The sequence below is a fragment of the Cydia amplana genome, chromosome 7 (assembly GCF_948474715.1).
Source record: "Cydia amplana chromosome 7, ilCydAmpl1.1, whole genome shotgun sequence".
In the NCBI taxonomy this organism is placed as follows: Eukaryota; Metazoa; Arthropoda; class Insecta; order Lepidoptera; family Tortricidae; genus Cydia; species Cydia amplana.
In genome coordinates, this window is record NC_086075.1 from 11,253,361 (window position 1) to 11,274,479 (window position 21,119).

Below are 21,119 nucleotides of genomic sequence, written 5' to 3' on the forward strand. Positions count from 1 at the left end.
TAGTATAATATTGATAAATGCGAGATAGTTCACAAACAAGTCAGTCGAGCAGACTCAAAGTCGCACCGCGCGCGCCTCAAGATGTTCGCGGAAATCGTGGCCGCTGTGCTATTCCCGCTCGTTCTGTTTTATATGTACAAAAGCGCGTTTAAGAAGCCTGATAACTTTCCACCCGGTAAGATAGTCGAAGAACAGTTTATGTAGCTTTATAGGGCTACAGTGGCCAGGGGCGTATTTTGAAATTTGGCGTCCGGGCCAATAAGTTTCGCCGCCCCTGAAGTCAAGGAAGAAAAACAAAATGCAATCAGCCAGGGGCGGTAACGACGCCCCTAGCGGATTAGCGCCCCGGGCCATGGCCCGGATGGCCCTAGGGTAAATCTGCATTGTAGGCCCCTTAGATAAAAAAAAACAACGGGTTGCACTCCGGGAGTGCCGACAGAAGTGAAAACTCAATGACTAGTCCAAAATGTCTGCAGCACTATGTATAATTGACCCATCCACCTAGAAAGGTGGTGGTAGTTTTTCAATAGAAATTGAAAAACTTTATTTCCGTGATTGCTGGCCAGTGAGCTTGTTTAAAATTCGAAATTCAAATTTGTAGCGTTAATTGTTTAAAATTCGAATAGAAATTGTAAAGTTGCCTTGCAGACCTTGCATCTAAATATATTTGGTCATGATATTTTGAGTTTTATTCACCAGTACTAGAGTTCACTTTTATTAGCGATTTCATCAAGATGTAGCCTTATTGAATTATATTTGAGTGATATAAACTCGTGTGCACAAGATTTTTGAAGTGAAAACTTCTTTAGCGGCGCGGGGCGTTTTTTGAGCTGACTGGCCAAAAATTTCGGAACTAAAGTTTTTCAATAGAAAGGAGTATGGGTCAATTTACATAGTGCTGCAGACATTTTGGACTAGTCATTGAGTTTTCACTTCTGTCGGCACTCCGGGAGTGCAACCCGTTTTTTTTTTTGAGGTCTGAGCTTATGCTCAGGGGTACTAGTGTTATGTTTATTACTATTTAAAGTTAAAGCTTAGAATAAATCAGTCATATTATATTAAATATCAGCTAGTAATATAATACAACAATGACAACAATGTAGAAAATTCAATGTATGTATAAAATAAATACTTAGGGACAATCTAAACAATCTCGCACAGACCGACTAAACAAAGCTTACATGTACTGTGGCTACTACTTAGTTATAAAGAGGAGACGATTCTTACCGGGATTCGAAACCGGGACCAACAGACTAGCCTACGTGGCCCTTTAATAAATACCATCTGTTAATTACAAATTAAAGGTAACAACATAGTAAAATACTGTTTTCCTTGCTCTCGAGTGTAGGTAGGTCTGACGGTCTGACCCTATTTCAAACTAGTTTTAGATAAGGACTGATTAATATACAGCTGCAACAGGAAATCAGTATCTGTACCTACCTATATGCAAAGGAAATATTCTCAATTATGCAATAAACCTCACTAAAAAAATAAACCTAAAATGATAAACTTACAAGGAAGATTTATTTTTATTATATATTTTTATTTTTATTTTATTTTTATTTTATTTATTAGGCACACAAAACTGATAACATTTGTTACATGAAATAATTATTTTCAGTACAGGTTTTGGTTGGGAATGCCATCCAAAGCATGTATGCACATCATGAAAACATATTGGAGCGAAAACTACAACTATGCTAAGGCTACAGCTAACTAACTTAATTACACAGTAAAGCAATTTTTGACACAAAACATAATAATTCACATCAAGAAAAGAGTGCAAATAAAGCAAAGAACTTTAGTATAAACACACATTAAAGGCAATAGAAAATTAAAAAGTGATTAACGAAACTTAACCTAAAGGTGTTCAATGGCAAAGAACTTCCATAACCTGCTTCCGAAAGATTGCAAAATTCGAGTTGAATATATCAATATAGCTATGCTTAGATACTAGGTCGTTGTACAGACGGCACATTCTTACAATGGGGTTGAAAAATGAAGTATTATTTCTATATACTTGAAGAGCAAACGTCTTTGGGGCACGGGACCTGAACGGGGGGGTATTAAATGTAACGAGGGACAGTATATTCGGGGATACAATTTTGGAGTGGAGAACTTTGTGGAGAAATAGCATGTCATGAAGAAGACGACGCGATTCAAGGGAGTAAACATTGAGTGCACGCAATCGTTCTACATAATCCTTGCGTATAAGATCACGGTTGTAACGGTATGACAGAAGCTTGAGACATCTCTTCTGAACTTTCTCGATATTATTGGAGTGCAATGCGTAGTACGGTACGGTACATATTGCACCCGTATTCAAGAACGCTACGGACAAGACTTTGAAACAGTGTTAGCAAGCTTTTTGGTTTTTTAAAGTCTTTGGTGATCCGGAGAATAAATCCAAGCATTTGGTTAGCTTTTTTTGTAATGTATACTCGTAATGATATTTAAAGTTTAACTGTTCGTCAAACCAAATACCGAGATCTTTAGCTAACTCTCTACGTGAAAGTTTTTGATCGGCTATAGTGTAATCGTAGTATATTTTTTGTTTTTTCTTCGAAAAAGTTATCGCGAAGCATTTATCCACATTTAGAACCATACGATTATTAGCGCACCAGTTGGAAATAACATATATGATATAGAGTAGTCTAAAATAGACACGTATTTTTTTTAGCTGATCATACTCAACTTACTGGGAGAAATTGGCCTCCAAAGTACTGAAAAGTGACAAAACGCTCTAACTTCTGTAGAGAGTTGTGTTCAAGAAAATAGCTAGTTAATTACTGGTTTGACTATATTTATGTTGGATAACATTAAAAAAATAATGGACACGTGTTTTGCTATTTCGGCTCAAATTCATATTTTACAAAAAAAAGCAGACTTCAAAGTTTCATACATGTCATCGTTTCGCGCTCTTCACTTCAGTACCGTGTGTGAACCAAAATAACAAAATACGTGTCCATTATTTTTTCACGTTCTCCAATATATATTCAAACCGGTAATTAACTAGCCAATTTCTTGAACAAAACACTCTACAGAAGTTAGAGCGTTTTGTCACTTTTCAGTACTTTGGAGGCCAATTTCTCCCAGTAGGGTGAGTATGGGCAGCTAAAAAAAAATACGTGTCTGTTATTTTAGACTACTCTATAACATATTATTATATAAAAATAAATCAAATCGGAGCCGGACGTTGGGTACCCTTTCTTGTTAGATAAAATGTACTGTTTGTTGACATCTGCCCCCACACAGACAAACAAATTCTAAATGGAAACTACATAGTTAGTATACAACGTGTTATTTAAAAACAAAATGCGTTACTTTGTGGTTTTACGTAAGTATCGCTATAGTATTTTATGCAACCGTTGTTTAAGAGAGGTCAAAAAAGGCGAGTGGCGTGAGTAACAATTTGAGGCGAAGCCGAAAATTGATAATAAAGACGCCACGAGTATTTTTTGACTCAGTTAAACAACGTTGCATACAATACTTTTTCTACGACCAAGCACTTACTTTGAAATAAAATTGTAAATTTAAATAAATAAATAAATAAACAAGAATTGCTCGTTTAAAGGTATTAGATAGATTACATTAGATTAGATTCTTCATTCAAGAAGTAGCAAAAGTGCAATGGAGGGTACGGGCGGGCTAAAAGAATGAATAAAATTAAAAAAACATGTCTATGGTTCACTTATTTTTCAGAGATGGCATTTAAAATAAGGTTGGCAACAATGTATTTCATTCAATATTTTTTAAGTGGTCATTACACGAAGTATCGAAAAACTGCCAAAAAGATACTGCGTGTATGCACAATGGCTTTTTTGGGGAATAGACTAAAGACTTGTCTTGACAACTATAAGGTAGGGTTTAAAGGTGTGTGCATGACCCTTTAACCTATTTGACGTCGATCGTTTATTGATGAAAATCTACTGAAAACACCCCACTGTTGGCATTATTTATTCACAAAACTAAATTTTACCCCCGTGGCGTCAGTGGCACGGCAAATGGATACGCCGTTAAATGACCGTCGTTACAACCGTTAAAAGGTTAAATGACAAATAAAAGTACGGGAGTAGAAAAAAAAACAAACAAGTAAATAATGAGTACTTAAAATGTGTTCGCGTAATAACACGTTTAATGATTTAAAAAAATTTGCAAGTTGACAATGATGTAATTGATGTATGACGTCGTACCTAAAGTGTCATTCAATAGAACTTGCTAACTATGTAAACAAACTGCCATACTAAAATTGACAATGAATGTCAATTTACTAGTAACTTTTGTTTACATAGTTAGCAAGTTCTATTGAATGACACTTTAAGTAAAACGTGAATATTGAATAGGAAAATAAAGACACAGAAAGTAGGAATAAAACATAGGTTGACATAGGGAACAAATCCTCTATAATAAAAGTAGAAGAAAATAAAGTTTTTTTTAATATAGGTACCTATTCAAGCTACTATCAGATAAACTTTTCGACTTGTGCTGATGCTGATGAATTGAAAAAGTCAAAGGGAAAAAGTCAATAAAAAGCTGTCCTCTTTATAAATTCGATTGTTGTGAACCTCATCTTTAAATTACCTATCTTATCATTTTTATCGGCATCTACCACAGGCCCGCCAAGCCTCCCAGTGTATGGCGCGTATTTCCTGCTCCACGCCATATCTCCGAACAACTTAGCAGGAGCCTTCATCAAGCTTGGCCGCCGGTACAAGACGCGGGTGGTCGGCTGCTACCTGGGGCCTTTCCCGGCGGTGGTCGCCAACGGCCCAGCCCTGGTGAAAGAAGTCCTCAACAGAGAGGAGTTCGATGGGCGTCTGGACATCATACTTGGGAGGCTGCGGGCTTTCTGGAAACAGCTGGGTTAGTATTACCTTCGTAATGTTTTACGTATTGGTCACAAGCACTATAGGTATTGGGAATTTTTTGGGCCACGCGAATTTCGATGCTAACTCTGATCATAATTATGATCTGAGGTAGTATCCTAAGTGGATTCTTATTCTGTCAGTGTGTAGTGGATACTGTGCACTTGTGCAGTCACACAATTAATGCACAAGACACAAAAGTCAGTATTTTAAAGATCCAACTACCTTACGCCTACGTTACATTACATACCTAAGTACTTATATCTTACAACTTTATATGTAGTTTAAGTTAGTTCACGAAGAAATGGGCTTTTACGTAATTTATCAAGCCCTCACCACGGACAGTTAAGTAGTTGCAGTAGTTGCGATCTACAATTTGAGAGCGGTCGGCATGCAGTCAACTCCATATCTACCTAAATAATAGGTACCTTAGGTTAAAAATTCACAGGTTATATGGTCAACCCTTTATACCGAACTCTTCAGTAGAGGTTCTAGAATACTAAAATGTTTTATTGTAGGCATATTCTTCACGGACGGTTACTTCTGGCACACTCAGCGGAGGTTCTCCCTGCGGTACATGCGCGATTTTGGGTTCGGGCGGCGCTGCGTCGAGCTCGAAGATGCCATCACCCATGAGATCAAGGAGATGATCGACATGAGAATCAACGGCCCGAAGAACGACGATGAAAAGGTAACCAACTTATTTTGGAATACTTTTGCTAAACATTTTACAAGCCTTGCCAATATTTGTAATAGGGTGCAAAACATGTTTATATTTTTACGTTGACCATAACCGGGCATAACCTCATTCGTTACTTGTAAACGTTCTTGCTTTGATTTTTTGCTTATCTACTTATACATTCAAAGATAGTTAATATTTTTATGTAGGTACCTATTTAATGAACTAATTTAGATAACTTATCGGTTTAACAACATTTATCAAGTAAAAACATAGGTTGCGCACGTTTATAAATATTTATTACATTCACGTTTTTAATACCTATCGGCGATCTCACTGACCTACGATACGCACATTCAGCGTCCTCTAAATTTGACTTTTATATAAATTCAACCCAAGGTAAAAGAGAGAATTATTGATGAATAGGTAAAACCTGACCATCTGATCATTATCAAAGAGGGCGCTATTAAATATTTTCATGAAGAAAATATTCGAATTATGTTTTTGTCATAATTTTTTGAAAAGATGGCGAAAGATAGGTGAGGTGATGACCAATATATATGACTACAAAATTACCTTCTTTGAAAATGTAAATGTAGTCGGCATTCAATTTAACTGAAAGTTAGTCTTTCGACGGCAAATCACTTTTTTTTACCACTTGGTATTGTTTAAATTTCCAGAAACTTGTTAACGGTGAGCTGGTTTACCTGCCGCACTATCTCTCCGTGCCTTTTATGAACGGTATGCTGCACGTGTTCAGCGGAATGACCCTGCCCCGTGAAGACTATCCCGCGCTCTGGGACCTGGCCAGACACACTCTCAAGTGAGTTAAAATGGCTACCGCATAACCTAACCGTGGTACGTCAATCCTGGCCAATCTCTGGCCAAAAGCAACCTAATCAGCTCGTATGAATAAGGATTCATGACACTGACTTAATGAAAGTTAAAGCCAGGAATGACGGTTATTACTAATAATATTTAACTTATGTTATGTGTGTCGGTATCATGACCAATTGTACCATATGGACTTATGGATTATTTGATGACTGGTTGTATTGACAGGTTCCAGCGCAACAGCAACGATCTCGGCGGAGCTATTTCCTTAACTCCGTGGCTCAAGGAACTGTTCCCCAAATGGAGCGGCTTTCAAGACTTGTATCAGGGGAACAAGTTTCTAACAGACTTTTTCAGGGTGCGTATATAGCTATGTAATAAGAGTTATTTGTTTAACAAGAGAACAAAGTAGCTATTTACACCTTTAGATAATATTGAGACCCAAGCAAATTCCAAATTTCAAAAAGTCTAATCCCGAGAGTTGCGATGATTTCCAGGCACGAGAGATGGAAAACCATTGCTGCCGAGTGAAACAACATTTTTGATCATACGAAGACGAGGAAAATACTGGCTGTTAATGGGCTGTTTTAAATATCAAATCTAATCCAAATGAATGCTATTAAAAGTCTATCCTACCAATAAATGTCAGGAAAAAACTCATAATTTGCATGCAATAACGTTGCACTCCCACTCCCATGCACTGATTTAAAATATTAAAAAGAGAATTTCCAAGGTGCTGTGGTAAAAGATAAATAGGTATCAATTTCCAACCTGACAAAGTAAATTATATCTGTTCTAGAAACTAATTGAGCACGCGATGGCGACGCATGATGAAGGCCATGACCGGCACTTCTTAGACATGTACATCAGAAAAATGAAGGAGGAGATTCGAGACACCGGACGCACCACGTTCTCTGGTAAGTATATAGTATATCTACCTTGGATGCTCGGAAAGCAACTTCGGGGCGTAACGGTTCTACTGGGAGGTCGAGCAACGTGATAAAAAAAAAATCAAAATCAAATATCATTTATTATCAGGCAACTAAGGCCCATAGACACATACCTTACAAACGAACATACATACAATAATAAAAATCTTACAAGCTAAAAAATATTTTATTTCGGCGACACGGTGGTTTTCTGTTGTGTCGCCTGTTCCGGTGTAGGATTTGGCAGATTCCCACGGAACCGCCGAATCACCACACCCTTCGGCCATAAGTCCGCGCTCGCGATGGTTAAAAAGAAAAAAAAAAGATGAAGAAAAGAAAGATGGTCATACTCTAACTAAAACTATCCCAGTGATACTAATTACAAAATCACGAAAACACATCAGCCATTCCATAGAAAACTTTAGGTAGCCAATACCAAGTGGCTAAGCGATTTTCATATTGATGCCACGGGGAAAGTTGTTAAGTAAGACCATTTATATCGCATTTTTTCATTATGAATTATGACCCGGTAGTCCAATCACCCAGTAAGAATACGTACATATTAGTATTAGAGTCCCACATGGCACATAGGAAATATAACATTTGCTCGTCACATAAAACTAGGCGTTTCTTGCTTTCTGCGTGGAATCACGATAATAATTGACAATTAATAAAGGAGTAAGGTGGAAAAAAGGGAAAAATAACTTCGACGTCGACTGGACAAAGCTATTTTCAAAGAACCGTTTTAATGCCATTATGAGGCGGATTTACTTGGAACATATTGTACCCAACTTGTAACAATTTAGGTATAACCTGCATTCTCGCAAATAAATACCTAATAACATCACATTACAGTACCTATCTTTATAAGTTAGCAAATAATCATCCTCTCATGGGTAATATCTAGAAAAAAGTAAAACAATAAGGCTTTGGCATAGCTTTAGTAGCTTTTGCAATTACCGACCTAATATTTTTAAACGAAGTGCATTTTTAATCCAATTACAATATAATTGACAGATGTTTAAACTATAAACAAATAAAATGTAAATAGGTACAATTAAAAGGTAGATAACATATTATGGTAGGTAGGCCAAAGCTTATAATTGGCATGGTTTGTTTACACTTTAGCCAATTTTTAATGAAGCAGGTGTGTATCTTAACGTGTTAAGATAATTAACAGGATAAGAAACGTGCCAATTTGGCATAACTAGGTACACGTATCAGTTCGTCGCACTCGCTCACGTGCCACCCAAAGTGAATATAACCACTACGTTGTGCCACCTTGTAAGTGTATGCGCCGAGCGTGACGCATCGTTATTGAGATCACTTCACTTTGGTATTTTGGAATACACCACCAGAGTTTTGCTTGCCTACTATTTTAAAGCATTTAGAGATGCTACGATATTTGGTCTGATTTTATTTTATTTATTTTATTTTATTATTCAAATAAGTTACACAGCATAACAGTACCTATACACCAAGTCACTGCGGAACTACAAGTAAATTTAAATATGTAAAACAATAGGTATAACAAAAACCTACATTTCAAACTGTCGAAGGCCGGTTATCAATCATCTCGCATTCATCACGCACTATATTCCACCTGCCGGCAAACAGATCACACTCGGGAGCTGATGCTAATAGCGCATTCAGGAGGTCGAGGGCGCGAACTAGCGGCGATCTTTTGCGAGAAACAGTTCGTAACATCTGCAATTCTGCACTGCCAGAAGACCCCGGTCACGAGGTCTAAAATTAATTCTGGTCAATGGGGAAACATACAGTCGCACCACTTGCGTGCCCAATTCGGCACATTTTGATGGTATTCCATGTCATGGTATATTATGGCAAACTTGAATATTTTCTTTCATTTTGAGAAAAATCATACACAACACTTTGTTGTCTACAATTCTGAATACGCCCCTTAGTAATGAACCGCGTTCCAGTATTATATACCTAAGTAGTTGGAATTTCTCAAGGTGTCCGAATTTTAACGATACGCCATATAGCGAGCCATAGTAATCTTTATTGGACCGCTCGAAGGTTAATATTAAACTGTAAGTACCGTGCGTTTTTGTAAACCGTCTTTAGCGGGCAAAGGGATTCGAGCTCTTCCTAAAATTCGTACAGTTAAAAATCCATCTTATCTATACCATCCTTTACATTTCAGTGGACCAATTGATCCTGATCTGCACGGACTACATGTTCCCGAGCGCGACGGCCGGCGAGTCCGTTATGCAGCTCCTGGTTGAGCAAATGCTCCTGCATCCTGAGATCCAGGATAAGATCCACGAGGAGATCGACCGAGTCGTCGGCCGCGATCGCATGCCCAATCTGGACGACAGGAAAAAGTATGTAGCCTTTTTGATTTTGGTTTGTATGGCTTTTGGCTTGTTTTGGTCATGTCTCATAGCGTAGTTAGTAGTAGGTAACTACAACATTTTTTTAATGTCGTCTGATTTGCAAATCTCTTCTTTGGTGTTTAATGTAAAATCTTGAAATACCTACGTCGATTTTTATTTAAATTAGAGAGGTTTTGCTAAGGAGCACATTTTGCGACCGAGACAATTTCGTAATGCGACCTAAAGCGAAAGGAATGTACTTACTAAAGAGACCGTTAGCGAATAGAACTAAATTTTGCAAAGCGGCATACCTATTGCGTGTTTTTGAATGATTAATTAGTAGTAGTAGGTACGTTAATTCTTTGATGTTAAGCGAAACATAGACATATACATAGAATTTTTTTATTTAACACCACATTGAAAAATGGTTACAGGCAATGCTACAAAACATTACAAGCCTTAGAACACAGTTAACAACACAGAACACAACAGAACACAGTGATCAGTTAAGCTAATTGACGGTAAATTAGGATTACCTATTTTATTTACCTACCGTAAACACGCGAGTAACGATAGACAAACGTCAAACATAACATTCATAAATCATAAGTAATAACCAGCACGTCATAACCCATGTCAAGGTGTAGTAATCCCATACAATACCCGCCCTTAACACTTCGGGATAAGGTTTTCTGTATATTTTCATTGTAAAGTAGGTACCTAATGCATGTTAGTCTCACAGATATGAGTGACATGTTGTTAACCTTGCATTAGAACTGTTAAGCGGCGGTGGTCTCTCGTCTAAAGCTAAATAAGTTTTCGAAAAAAAAAAACATTTTTGATACAAGCTTTTATCGCGTACTTTCTTTCGACAGGCAACTAAGACTCGTCGAGACAATTCTAACAAACCCAGACACAATTAGGTTTCGTTGTTATATCACATAGTTCCCATGACCACCTCTTTTCTCCGTCATCAGATCAGCTCGATTGTACCATAATATTGCATTGTCATCCAACTTACTTATGTATAATATGAAGTTTCGGCCGAAGTGAATAATGGAGAGTTGGCATAATTTAGCATGCAAGATTTGACCTGAACAAACATATTACATACCAACAAACATTGCCAGTTAAATAAGAGCTTGTAAAATAGGAATAACCAACCAACCAAAAGGGATTAACAAGTCAGCGCCCGCATTTATGGTAAAATTTGTCCTAACAAGAGATTACCTAACGGTTAGGTAGTAACCGGTCAAAGACCGCAATTATGGTTATGTAAATAATTTGTTCGTGCGTTAAGAGGAAAGGGGATGGGACGACGTCACGTGACTGCTTCTCCATACAATCATACCCAATTTCCCTCTCTGGATATTAACATTATAGATTTCAACTTCTAGAATATGAATATAAATATTTACCGTAGCCCGTAAACCCGTTTTTAGTCAAAACTAGTTTTCGCAAAGTGCTTCAATGGTGAAAACTAGTTTTGACTAGTTCGATACGATACACATACTTAACACAATTTCTCATTTTAAATTTTGGAATTTGGGAATTTGGAGGCATGGAGATTGTGTTATAGATGCCACATTTTTAATATCTGGAATTCTGAAATTTTAAATAGACACGCTTTTTTTCGCGCGCGAATCGTTAAAATAGTGGTACGCGCCTTGTTTGTACGTATAAATTGTCTTCTTTTCATTTAATAATTAATATTCATTAGGAAATTTAATTTTTTTACAGCATGCCGTATACAGAAGCGTGCCTGCGCGAAATGCTGAGGTTTGAGACCACCGTACCACTCGCAGTACCACACCGATGCGTCGTCGACACCATGCTAGACGGCTACCATATTCCAGAGGTACTTAGCTAAGTACATTTACCTATAGACTCCGATTACGCTAGCCCTGACTGCGGGCGCAGCATGGTTCCATTTTTATCGCCTGTCACTAAGCCCGTCTTTCTTTCGCACTTACATACTTGTTAGAAGTTATAACGCGATAAAAACGCGGCCGTGCTACCACCGCAAATGACCACCTGATTGTGGCTGGATGGTGCTTGTTCTCTGAATGAGCTGTCACATAAATTTGAACCTTATTACTATCAAGATAGTTGCTTTTTAAACGGTAAATTACATGGTTGCTCAGCCACGTGCTGAAGACCGCTCTTAAAAGAATAAAAGGCTCACAGATTAGGGCCCGAACCCAAAAAAATGATCTCAGATAATTCATACAACACTAGCCGTACTATACAGATGTGTCGTCAGCTACATTTGCGTTTAATACGTTGCGTTGATAATAAACATAATACCTATAATACACTTTTATAACATCGTATGTTTTATTGCTTAATTATCTCTGAAAAACAACGATAACCTCGCAACTATTTCCATAGAACACTGCAGTGGGAGTGAATCTAACGAGTCTACACACAGACAAGGACTTATGGGGCGACCCAGAAGTTTTTAGACCGGAGCGGTTTATCAAAAATGGCCGCCTCGATGTCGCCAGCGACAAGTCATTGCCTTTTGGAGCAGGTAATTTCTTTCTCAATACCTGCAAGTGCATGTCCGGTGGTGATTATGACGAAATCGTCGCATTAAGTGATACCAAAGAGTTACTGATTGTAGAAGAGGTGTAAAGTCGAATAAAAAATCGTGCCTCGAAATTAACAGCAGCTTAAGGTGATGCTGTATCTATAGTACGTTGAACAATTTAATTACCATAAAGGATATGGCATGTAGTTCTGTAGCCTTACCACCAGTTTGACACTGACATATATATATATATATATATATTCGCAAGCGTGTGCGTGACTTACTTTCTATGCATCTCACTCGTACTGGCATATTAGTGCGAGCGAGATGTATATTAAATATTATAAGTATAAAGTAAGTTACGCATACGTTAGTCAATATGTCAGTTTGCCACTGCTAAGACAGTCATACTTAGTAAGGCTACTGGTGTAAAACAGGGAGCACGTTTTTTTTTAGGCCTTACATACACCTCCTTTATAGTTAACAACTCTTTGGTGATACGGCCCATTTGCCGTTGGTCATGTCTCTCATTGAAAACGTGCTGAGCGTAGTGGGAAGTTAAAAAAAAAGAATAAGTACTTGTCATTACAAAATACCAAAGGCATGCTACGAAATACTTTGTACTTAATACCGGTCTTCGGTAACGGTACCTAAGATAAGTATCATTTATCTTAGGTACCGTTACCGAATTGCAAGGTAAATTTTAGATTTTAGATTTGAGTTTAGGTTATGTGCATTACAAATTTCTCTATGGTATTTGCTAAACCGCGAAATATGACTATTTATTACGCGGATTAGAAAGTTATATTTTTGTTTTAATTAATGGATTTCCGCAATGTAACACCTGCTTATATTCATTAATGTGCATTTTATTCAAGCGAGATGCTCACCTTTGTATGCCAAGGACCAAGGTGCATTTCAAGTTTTGACATCAACTGGTGCATCTAGTTCTATGCAACTCTTATGCAAACATGCATAATCTACATATCTACTTTAATTTCGTTATAAGAATCCTTGTCCCAGTTTCAAGTCAAAGTTGTTATTTTTTTCCTTTTGACGTAAATATCAGTAGGATATCTTCTTAATTGGTTGCAGGAGGTCTTTGGAGGTTTATTATAAATACTGGAAGGCACTTTAGGTTGTTAATACATTATTTATTATTTAATTTATAAACTTTATAAACACAACATTACATGACGGCGTTTGGAAGTAGAGTAATTGACATTCTCAAGTTTGAATTAAACATCATTCAAACTTGAGCTTCTGTATTCAAATTAAATGTGTCAAGCCAGTGTCGATTGCATATACACCCTCTACATACCAACACACCCCCTCAATCGACTCTGCTTGAAGCATTAATTTATAGCGCTATTCTTTAGTTAAGACAATATTCCAATAAATAATTTCATATAAGTACAATAACCAGAAAAAACATAACACACCTGTATATTTCCCTCATATTACATCACCCTGTATATTTCCAACATATTACATCACCCTGTATATTTCCCACATATTACATACATGTAATCCCCATTCAACAAATACATTACAGTAAATTCTCATTCAACAAGATAAGTACTCAAATATTCCTCCACTCGATACGTCACCACAAATTATCTATAATAAACGTTTTATTCTTCCACTCTTTAATAAATCCTTTATTCTCCTGCTCGACTCATCAACAATAATCCTCTTCTATATTTCCTTTATACTCCCACTCGATTCTTCCATACTAATCATATTATATAAAATAAAACCTTTATTCACCGACTCAACTCTTCAACATCACTAATAATCTATACCTAATAACAATTCTAATACCAATTATAAAATATTAAAATACAGACTTAGAAACAAAAAAACTCAAGGATATTTATCAGAAACGATGTAAAATGTACCTATTAAAGGGAATGTTACTCTTCTTCTTTTTTGGTGGATGAGGTTAAATAATGATTCAGTTACACTTTCTACACTTACACCCCCTTAAGTGAATCATTATTAAGCACCCCCTCAATTTTGAATACACTTTGTTTCTAGAATCCTTGATCCTCAAGTTTTCTTTCAATAAGTATATATTTCTGTATTATAATATAAAAGTTTACACACCCTATAAAAAACTTACATACTACGATATAATATAAAAGAAAAACCCCGACATTTATTCGAAATAATTATTAACGTTCACTTTAGCCCGCACTTATACTACATTGTCTACACTCAATAGCTCACATTATCACTAAAACACTAATCTTCGTTGACATTTTTCAAATTTTACAGCTGGTAAACTTTTCGTTAGTATATCAGCCAGCTGTGATCCAGTTGGACAGTATTTTACTGTAATCTGATTCTCGTCGATTTTCTCCTTTAGATAATAGTATTTTACGTCTATATGTTTGCTTCTTTTTCCCATGATTCCTTTCTTCATAAGCCAAATCGCAGACTGATTATCCACTCTCATCTCAACTTCGAGTTTTTCTTTGGTTATCTCATAGATCAGATCCCTTACGAACAGTAGTTCCTTACAACATTCTGCTGCTGCTATAAATTCTGCTTCTGTACTGCTTAATGCGACTACTGATTGTTTTCTTGAGCTCCATGCCACTGGTCCACCATTCAGCCAAATCACAAAACCAGAAGTGCTGCGTCTAGTGTCTGGATCTCCCGCAAAATCCGAATCACAATAACCCCTGAGAACTTTATCATCTTTACTAAAGTGAATCCCTTTTTAACCGCCTTCAAAAAAAAAAGGAGGTTCTCAGTTTGACCCGTATGTATGTATGTATGTATGTATGTATGTATGTATGTATGTATGTATGTATATTTGTTCGCGATTATCTCGCGTTTGGCTGAACCGATTTTGATGCGGTTTTCAGAAAAGTGTTTCTTACATTCTGGAGAAGGTTTTAGTATACATAGATCTGAGCTGATGCTGAACCCTGGCTGTAGCTAGTGGAACTCAGGTTTGGTGCAACATAGGCTCACGCTGTTTTGGTCATCCGACACGCCTTGATGAGCACTTGGGAGAGCAGTACCCAAGATAGAGCTGATGCTGAACCCTGGATGTACCTAGTGGAACTCGGGATGTACCTAGTGGAACTCAGGTTTGGTGCAACATAGGCCCACGCTGTTTTGGTCATCCGTCTCATCTTGATGAGCACTTGGGAGAGCAGTGCCCAAGATAGAGCTGATGCTGAACCCTGGCTGTACCTAGTGGAACTCAGGTTTGGTGCAACATAGGCCAACGCTATTTTGGCCATCCGTCACATCTTGATGAGCACTTGGGAGAGCAGTACCCAAGATAGAGCTGATGCACCAAACCACCCTGGCTGGCAGGGTTCACCCTGGCTGTACCAAGTGGAACTCAAGTTTGGTGCAACATAGGCCCACGCTATTTTGGTCATCCGTCACATCTTGATGAGCACTTGGGAGAGCAGTACCCAAGATAGAGCTGATGCTGAACCCTGGCTGTACCTAGTGGAACTCAAGTTTGGTGCAACATAGGCCCACGCTATTTTAGTCATCCATCACATCATGATCAGCACTTGGGAGAGCAGTTCCCAAGATAGAGCTGATGCTGAACCCTTGCTGTACCTAGTGGAATTCAGGTTTGGTGCAACATATGCCCACGCTATTTTGGTAATCTGTCACATCTTGATGAGCACTTGGGAGAGCAGTACCCAAGATAGAGCTGATGCTGAACCCTTGCTGTACCTAGTGGAACTTAGGTTTGGTGCAACATAGGCACACTTTGTTTTGGTTAACCGACTTGTCGTCGTGTGCCTATGTTGCGGAGTTCCACTAGGTGGGTCGATGAACTTTTTTCTAACTGCCTTTAAAAAAAGGACGTTCTCAGTTTGACCCGTAGTATGTATGTACGTATGTATGTGTGTATGTTTCTTCGTGATTATCTCGCGTTTGGCTGAACCGATTTTGATGCGGTTTTCAGAAAAGTGTTTGTTACATTCTGGAGAAGGTTTTAGTGTACAGTTCATGGATGGTTTGAAAAACCAATTGGACCCGGTAGGTGGCCATGCTATCGGTATACCTACCAACAAATTTATGTTGCTAAAACCGATTTAGATAAAATAGTGGGTGTGGGAGTCGGACTCGGACTGGGACTGGGAATGGGAGTGGAAGTGGGAGCAATATACATACAAATCGTTTAGCACCAAAACGTCATATTATGTTGTGTCGCGATTATCATCGAGTTAGGCCATCACCAACATTAGTAGACTAAATGGAGAGCCTAACAAACTAGTATTTTAGCCCAAAACCTAAAATAAATGAAGTATCTACCTATCACTAAAAAGTATAAAATAAAATAAAATAGATAAAAAATAATTAAAAAATTAAAAATAAACAAAAATAAAACCAAAATAAAATAACTTAATATAATATCTTTTTTAAAAAAAGGGAACCGCCTTCAAAAAACCAACCCACTGAAAAGTACAAAATAATTTTTATATGGCACCCCTTTACGTGTCCAGTCCCTATCCCACGGCGTAAAGCAATTTTTTGCCAAAAAGTAATTAATACGTAATAATAAGAAAATTTATAATCATCCGGGTAATTACTTAGTTTTTGAAGGCGGTGCCAAACCAACAAAAACAGTCTTTATGGTAATAAATTGGCCTATGGTGATTGGTAAATCAGAAAAACAATACGAGTACGTAGTACCTACAAGAACTAAATTAATGAGTAAACTAAGTATGTCTTTATAATGCAAGTAAGTACAGCGTTCTTTGTTGTCTAAAATATCGGTTCTCAAAAATTTTGGTTTGGCACCGACTTCAAAAACTAAGTAATTACCCGGATGATTATTAATTTTCTTATAATTAGGTATTAATTAATTTTTGGCAAAAAATTGCTTTACGCCGTGGGATAGGGCCTGGACACGTAAAGGGGTGCCATATAAAAATTATTTTGTACTTTTCAGTGGGTTGGTTTTTTGAAGGCGGTTCCCTTTTTTTAAAAAAGATATTATATTAAGTTATTTTATTTTGGTTTTTCTGCTGAACCTTTAAGGAATCGCAAAATTGTTTTAGCATTGTTTAAATCATTTAAATTTGGAGAATTTTGATGCCTCGAACAATAACCTACGTGAAAACTAATGTCTGGTCGCGTTTTATTCGAGAGATATAACAATGACCCTATCATCTCGCGGTAAAGCTCATGAGACTTTGTATCAACTTTAACAGATGGATGTTCTTCTATCATAATTGTTGGGCATTTACATTCTTTTGCATTTTCAAGATTAAATTTTTTAATGATTTTCTCACTATATGTCTTCTGAAAATTTTTAATCCCCTTCTTATCTTGCTTTATATCCAAACCTATATAATTAGTTACTTCATCTAAAATTCTTAGTTCGAAGGATTTTTGAATTGTATCTATTATATGCAATAGATCTTCTTCTCTTTCTCCGAGTACTAATCCGTCATCGACATATACTGCAAGGATAATTTTCCTTTCACCTTCCATGACAAAGATGCATTGATCAAGTTTCATTTGTTTAAAACCCATCTTTGTTAAGAACTCTGTAAACTTGATATTCCACATTAGTGGAGCTTGTTTTAAACCATACAAGCTCTTGTTTAGTTTGCATATTTTGCCTTCTTTGTCACTGTAGCCTTTAGGCACCTTCATATATATACATTCCTTCAAGTCTCCATGTAAAAAGGCCGTTTTCACATCAAACTGCTTCATCTTTAGACCTTTCGCTGCCGCAATTGATAATAGAATTCTTAAAGAAGTAGTATTGACTACCGGACTATATGTCTCATCATAATCTATTTTGTACTTTTGTTGAAAGCCCCTTGCAACTAGTCTGGCTTTATACCTACCATCAGACTTGACAGTAAAAATCCACTTGCTAGTAACTAATTTCCTTCCTTTTGCTTCTTGTTCATCCACAAATGACCACGTCTTATTTTCTTCAAGTGATTTAATTTCTTCTTCTATAGCTTGTTTCCATTTGTCCTTTTCTTTTGATTCTATTGCCTCCTCGTAGGTCAACATCGATGCTTCAGTGTCATAATTCATTAAATAATCTTTATATCTATCGGGTAGTCTACGTTCTCTGGCAGGCTGAACTCTTCTATTTTCATTATTATCACTATCATTATTTCGATTACGATTACTTTCAACTCGATTTTCAACTAGTTCAGTATCAACAGGTTCTTCATTTCCATCATAGTATTCTTCATTACTTTCTTCTTCTTCTACTTCTCGGTTTGTTTCACTTTCATTTATTTCAACTTCATTTGTTTCATTGTTATTTGTTTCATTGCCATTTGTTTCGAATTCATTTGTTTCTACTTCATTTGTTTCATCTTCATTTGTTCCACCTTCAATTGTTCCACCTTCAATTGTTTCACCTTCATTTGTTTCACCTTCAATTGTTTCACCTTCATTTGTTTCGTCTTCATTTGTTTCACTACTCAATCTTCTCAAATGAATATCGCCTTCTCGAACACTCTCCATATTTCTACTACTCATTCTTTTTCTTAACATTTCACCTTCTCGACCTTCATTATTGTTGACTCTACCACCTTGATTTTCTTCCTGTCTATTAACTTCTTTATTTTGTGTTGTGCCTTCCCTAACCGTCTCTTCATTCTCTTCGAATATCTTCCAAAGACCTCTAATGCTTTCATCATTTTCTTCATTTAGATATATACCTTGCTCGTCTTCATTTATTCTTACATCCCTGGCTCTTACAATTGTTTTCGTTTCATCCACCCATATTTTGTAACCATTTCTGATATAGCCAATCAGAATTCCTTTATTACATCTAACTTCTAACTTTCGTACACCTGAGTTTATTTTATAATAGGCTGTTGAACCAAATTTTCTTATATGCGATACATTTGGTTTGAAGCCAAACCACATCTCAGCTGGAGTTTTGTCTTTACCTTCGGTGGGGCTTCTATTTATTAGGAAGCTGGCAGTTGTAAGTGCTTCGCCCCATAGATAGTTTGGAACACGGCCATCGAATATTAATGCTCTAGTTCTCTCTAACAGGGTTCTATTCAGTCTCTCCGCTTTTCCATTCAATTGCGGCGTGTAGGGTATTGTTAGATCTAGAATTATTCCTTTAGAGTTGTTAATACATTATTTATTATTTAATTTATAAACTTTATAAACACAACATTACATGACGGCGTTTGGAAGTAGAGTAATTGACATTCTCAAGTTTGAATTAAACATCATTCAAACTTGAGCTTCTGTATTCAAATTAAATGTGTCAAGCCAGTGTCGATTGCATATACACCCTCTACATACCAACATATCTTATTATCTTATCTCATCTTAATTAATATCAATTTAACTGTCAGAATCGCATCTTAATTGACATCTCAGTCTCAATAAAGTACATGGTCAACCTCTATAATGGAAATATGCAGGGGTGGGCAAAAAACGTGCAGACTGTAAATAACCTTAGTAGGTATTTAGGTAGATACCTATCTGAATCGTTAGAATCATGTTCTTTACTTCATTTTATTGTTAAATTACTTAGGTAATAACTGGTTTACCTTACGTGCATACATGTCACATACACATGCTGTGTGTGTCCCAGTTCCAAGACTTTAGATGCAGTGATTCCGTCAAAATCATCTGGACACAATATGCTATTTGCGCTATGCTGCGCGCGTATTTTAAAAATATCTGGGCCCTATTTGACTCGCAAAATTGAGACAATGTGTTAAATATTTATCATTCAAAATCATCATTTAAAAGTAGTTGTAGGCATTGTAGCCAACTGCAAACAACTCATAATTTGCATCAAATTACTTTACTGCTCTTGTAGATAAAATGCCACTTTCTCATCAGTTTTTGAATAATCAAAAGAGCCTTTATGAGCTGGTGTGGTGAAAATGTATAAAGATTCTGTCAAATACCTACTCGAGTCAAATAGTCAACCTAAATGTGTGTTTACACTGTTTAATCATTTAAAATACTTAAACCGTGTGCGTTTTTCCCAGGTCGACGACTGTGCGCCGGAGAGACGTACGCGCGGCAGTGCATGTTCCAAGTGTTCGCGAGCTTCATGCAGGCGTTCGACGTATCAACGGCCAACGGCCGCCCGCTGACGAAACCCGCCCGACGGATTCAGGGCATCATCACCACTATACCGGAAGGCTGGGTGCGGGTCACGCCGAGGATATAGCATTTATAGGTTATTTTAGGTTAAGAACTGCTAGATAACTAAGCATAGTTGAAGAAGGCTCATTCAGTACATGTTCCAAGTGTTCGCGGGCTATGAAGGCGTTCCACGCGCTGACGAAGCCCGCCCGACTGATTCAGGGCATCATTACTACTATCCGCTATGTGCACGACTGGTGCTGCCCTCATTTTATCGGACTTTCTACGTTAAATCTTATGGAGTAAAATTAGTTCAAGCGGCTGCCGCTAATAGTACTAATGTCGGACATTCCATAAGATTACCTGTGTTTGTGACGATCAGCGCCACTTCCCCCTCCACCGACTTCGCACCTTGCCAATACCAGAGGGCTGGGTGCGCGTCACGCCGAGGATATGGCGATTATCTATACTCATTAGGTTACGTTAGGCAAGATCGAAGCTAGAAGAGGAAGAGAAAAACCACGAGCAAGCTATACACGGCAACTAAAAGCAAAAGCAAATGTCGTGACTTACAGGGACCTAAAGAACCTGGCGGCCTTTAGCCAAAGTGACAATAGCTTGCACTTCGCTATCGAATCGCTTTGTGTCTGGACGGACGGACCGCGACAACTGGCGCATACTCCACCGACGTGTTCTTAAATTATGATGATGATGATGTTGTTAGGGTAAGTTACAGTTGCTTGATAACTTGCAATGATGAAGAAACTTCATTCAGTGCATTTCCAATAAATGTTCCTATTCAGATTTTAAAATATGATAAAAATATCTAATAACTAATTACGTATTTTGTAA

The 21,119-nt window shown here is 37.3% G+C and overlaps 1 protein-coding gene across 1 annotated transcript; it reads left to right on the forward strand.

Moving 5' to 3' along the window:
- Positions 1–19: 19 nt before the first annotated feature.
- LOC134649468 (probable cytochrome P450 304a1) lies at positions 20–20,449 on the forward strand. Its single transcript, XM_063504224.1, has 10 exons — positions 20–175; positions 4,615–4,863; positions 5,384–5,556; positions 6,225–6,367; positions 6,607–6,736; positions 7,178–7,295; positions 9,475–9,655; positions 11,387–11,504; positions 12,038–12,179; positions 20,168–20,449. Exons 1-10 carry the CDS (start codon positions 82–84, stop codon positions 20,350–20,352), a joined length of 1,533 nt encoding a protein of 510 aa, XP_063360294.1. The 5' UTR covers positions 20–81; the 3' UTR covers positions 20,353–20,449.
- The last annotated feature ends 670 nt before the right edge of the window (positions 20,450–21,119 follow it).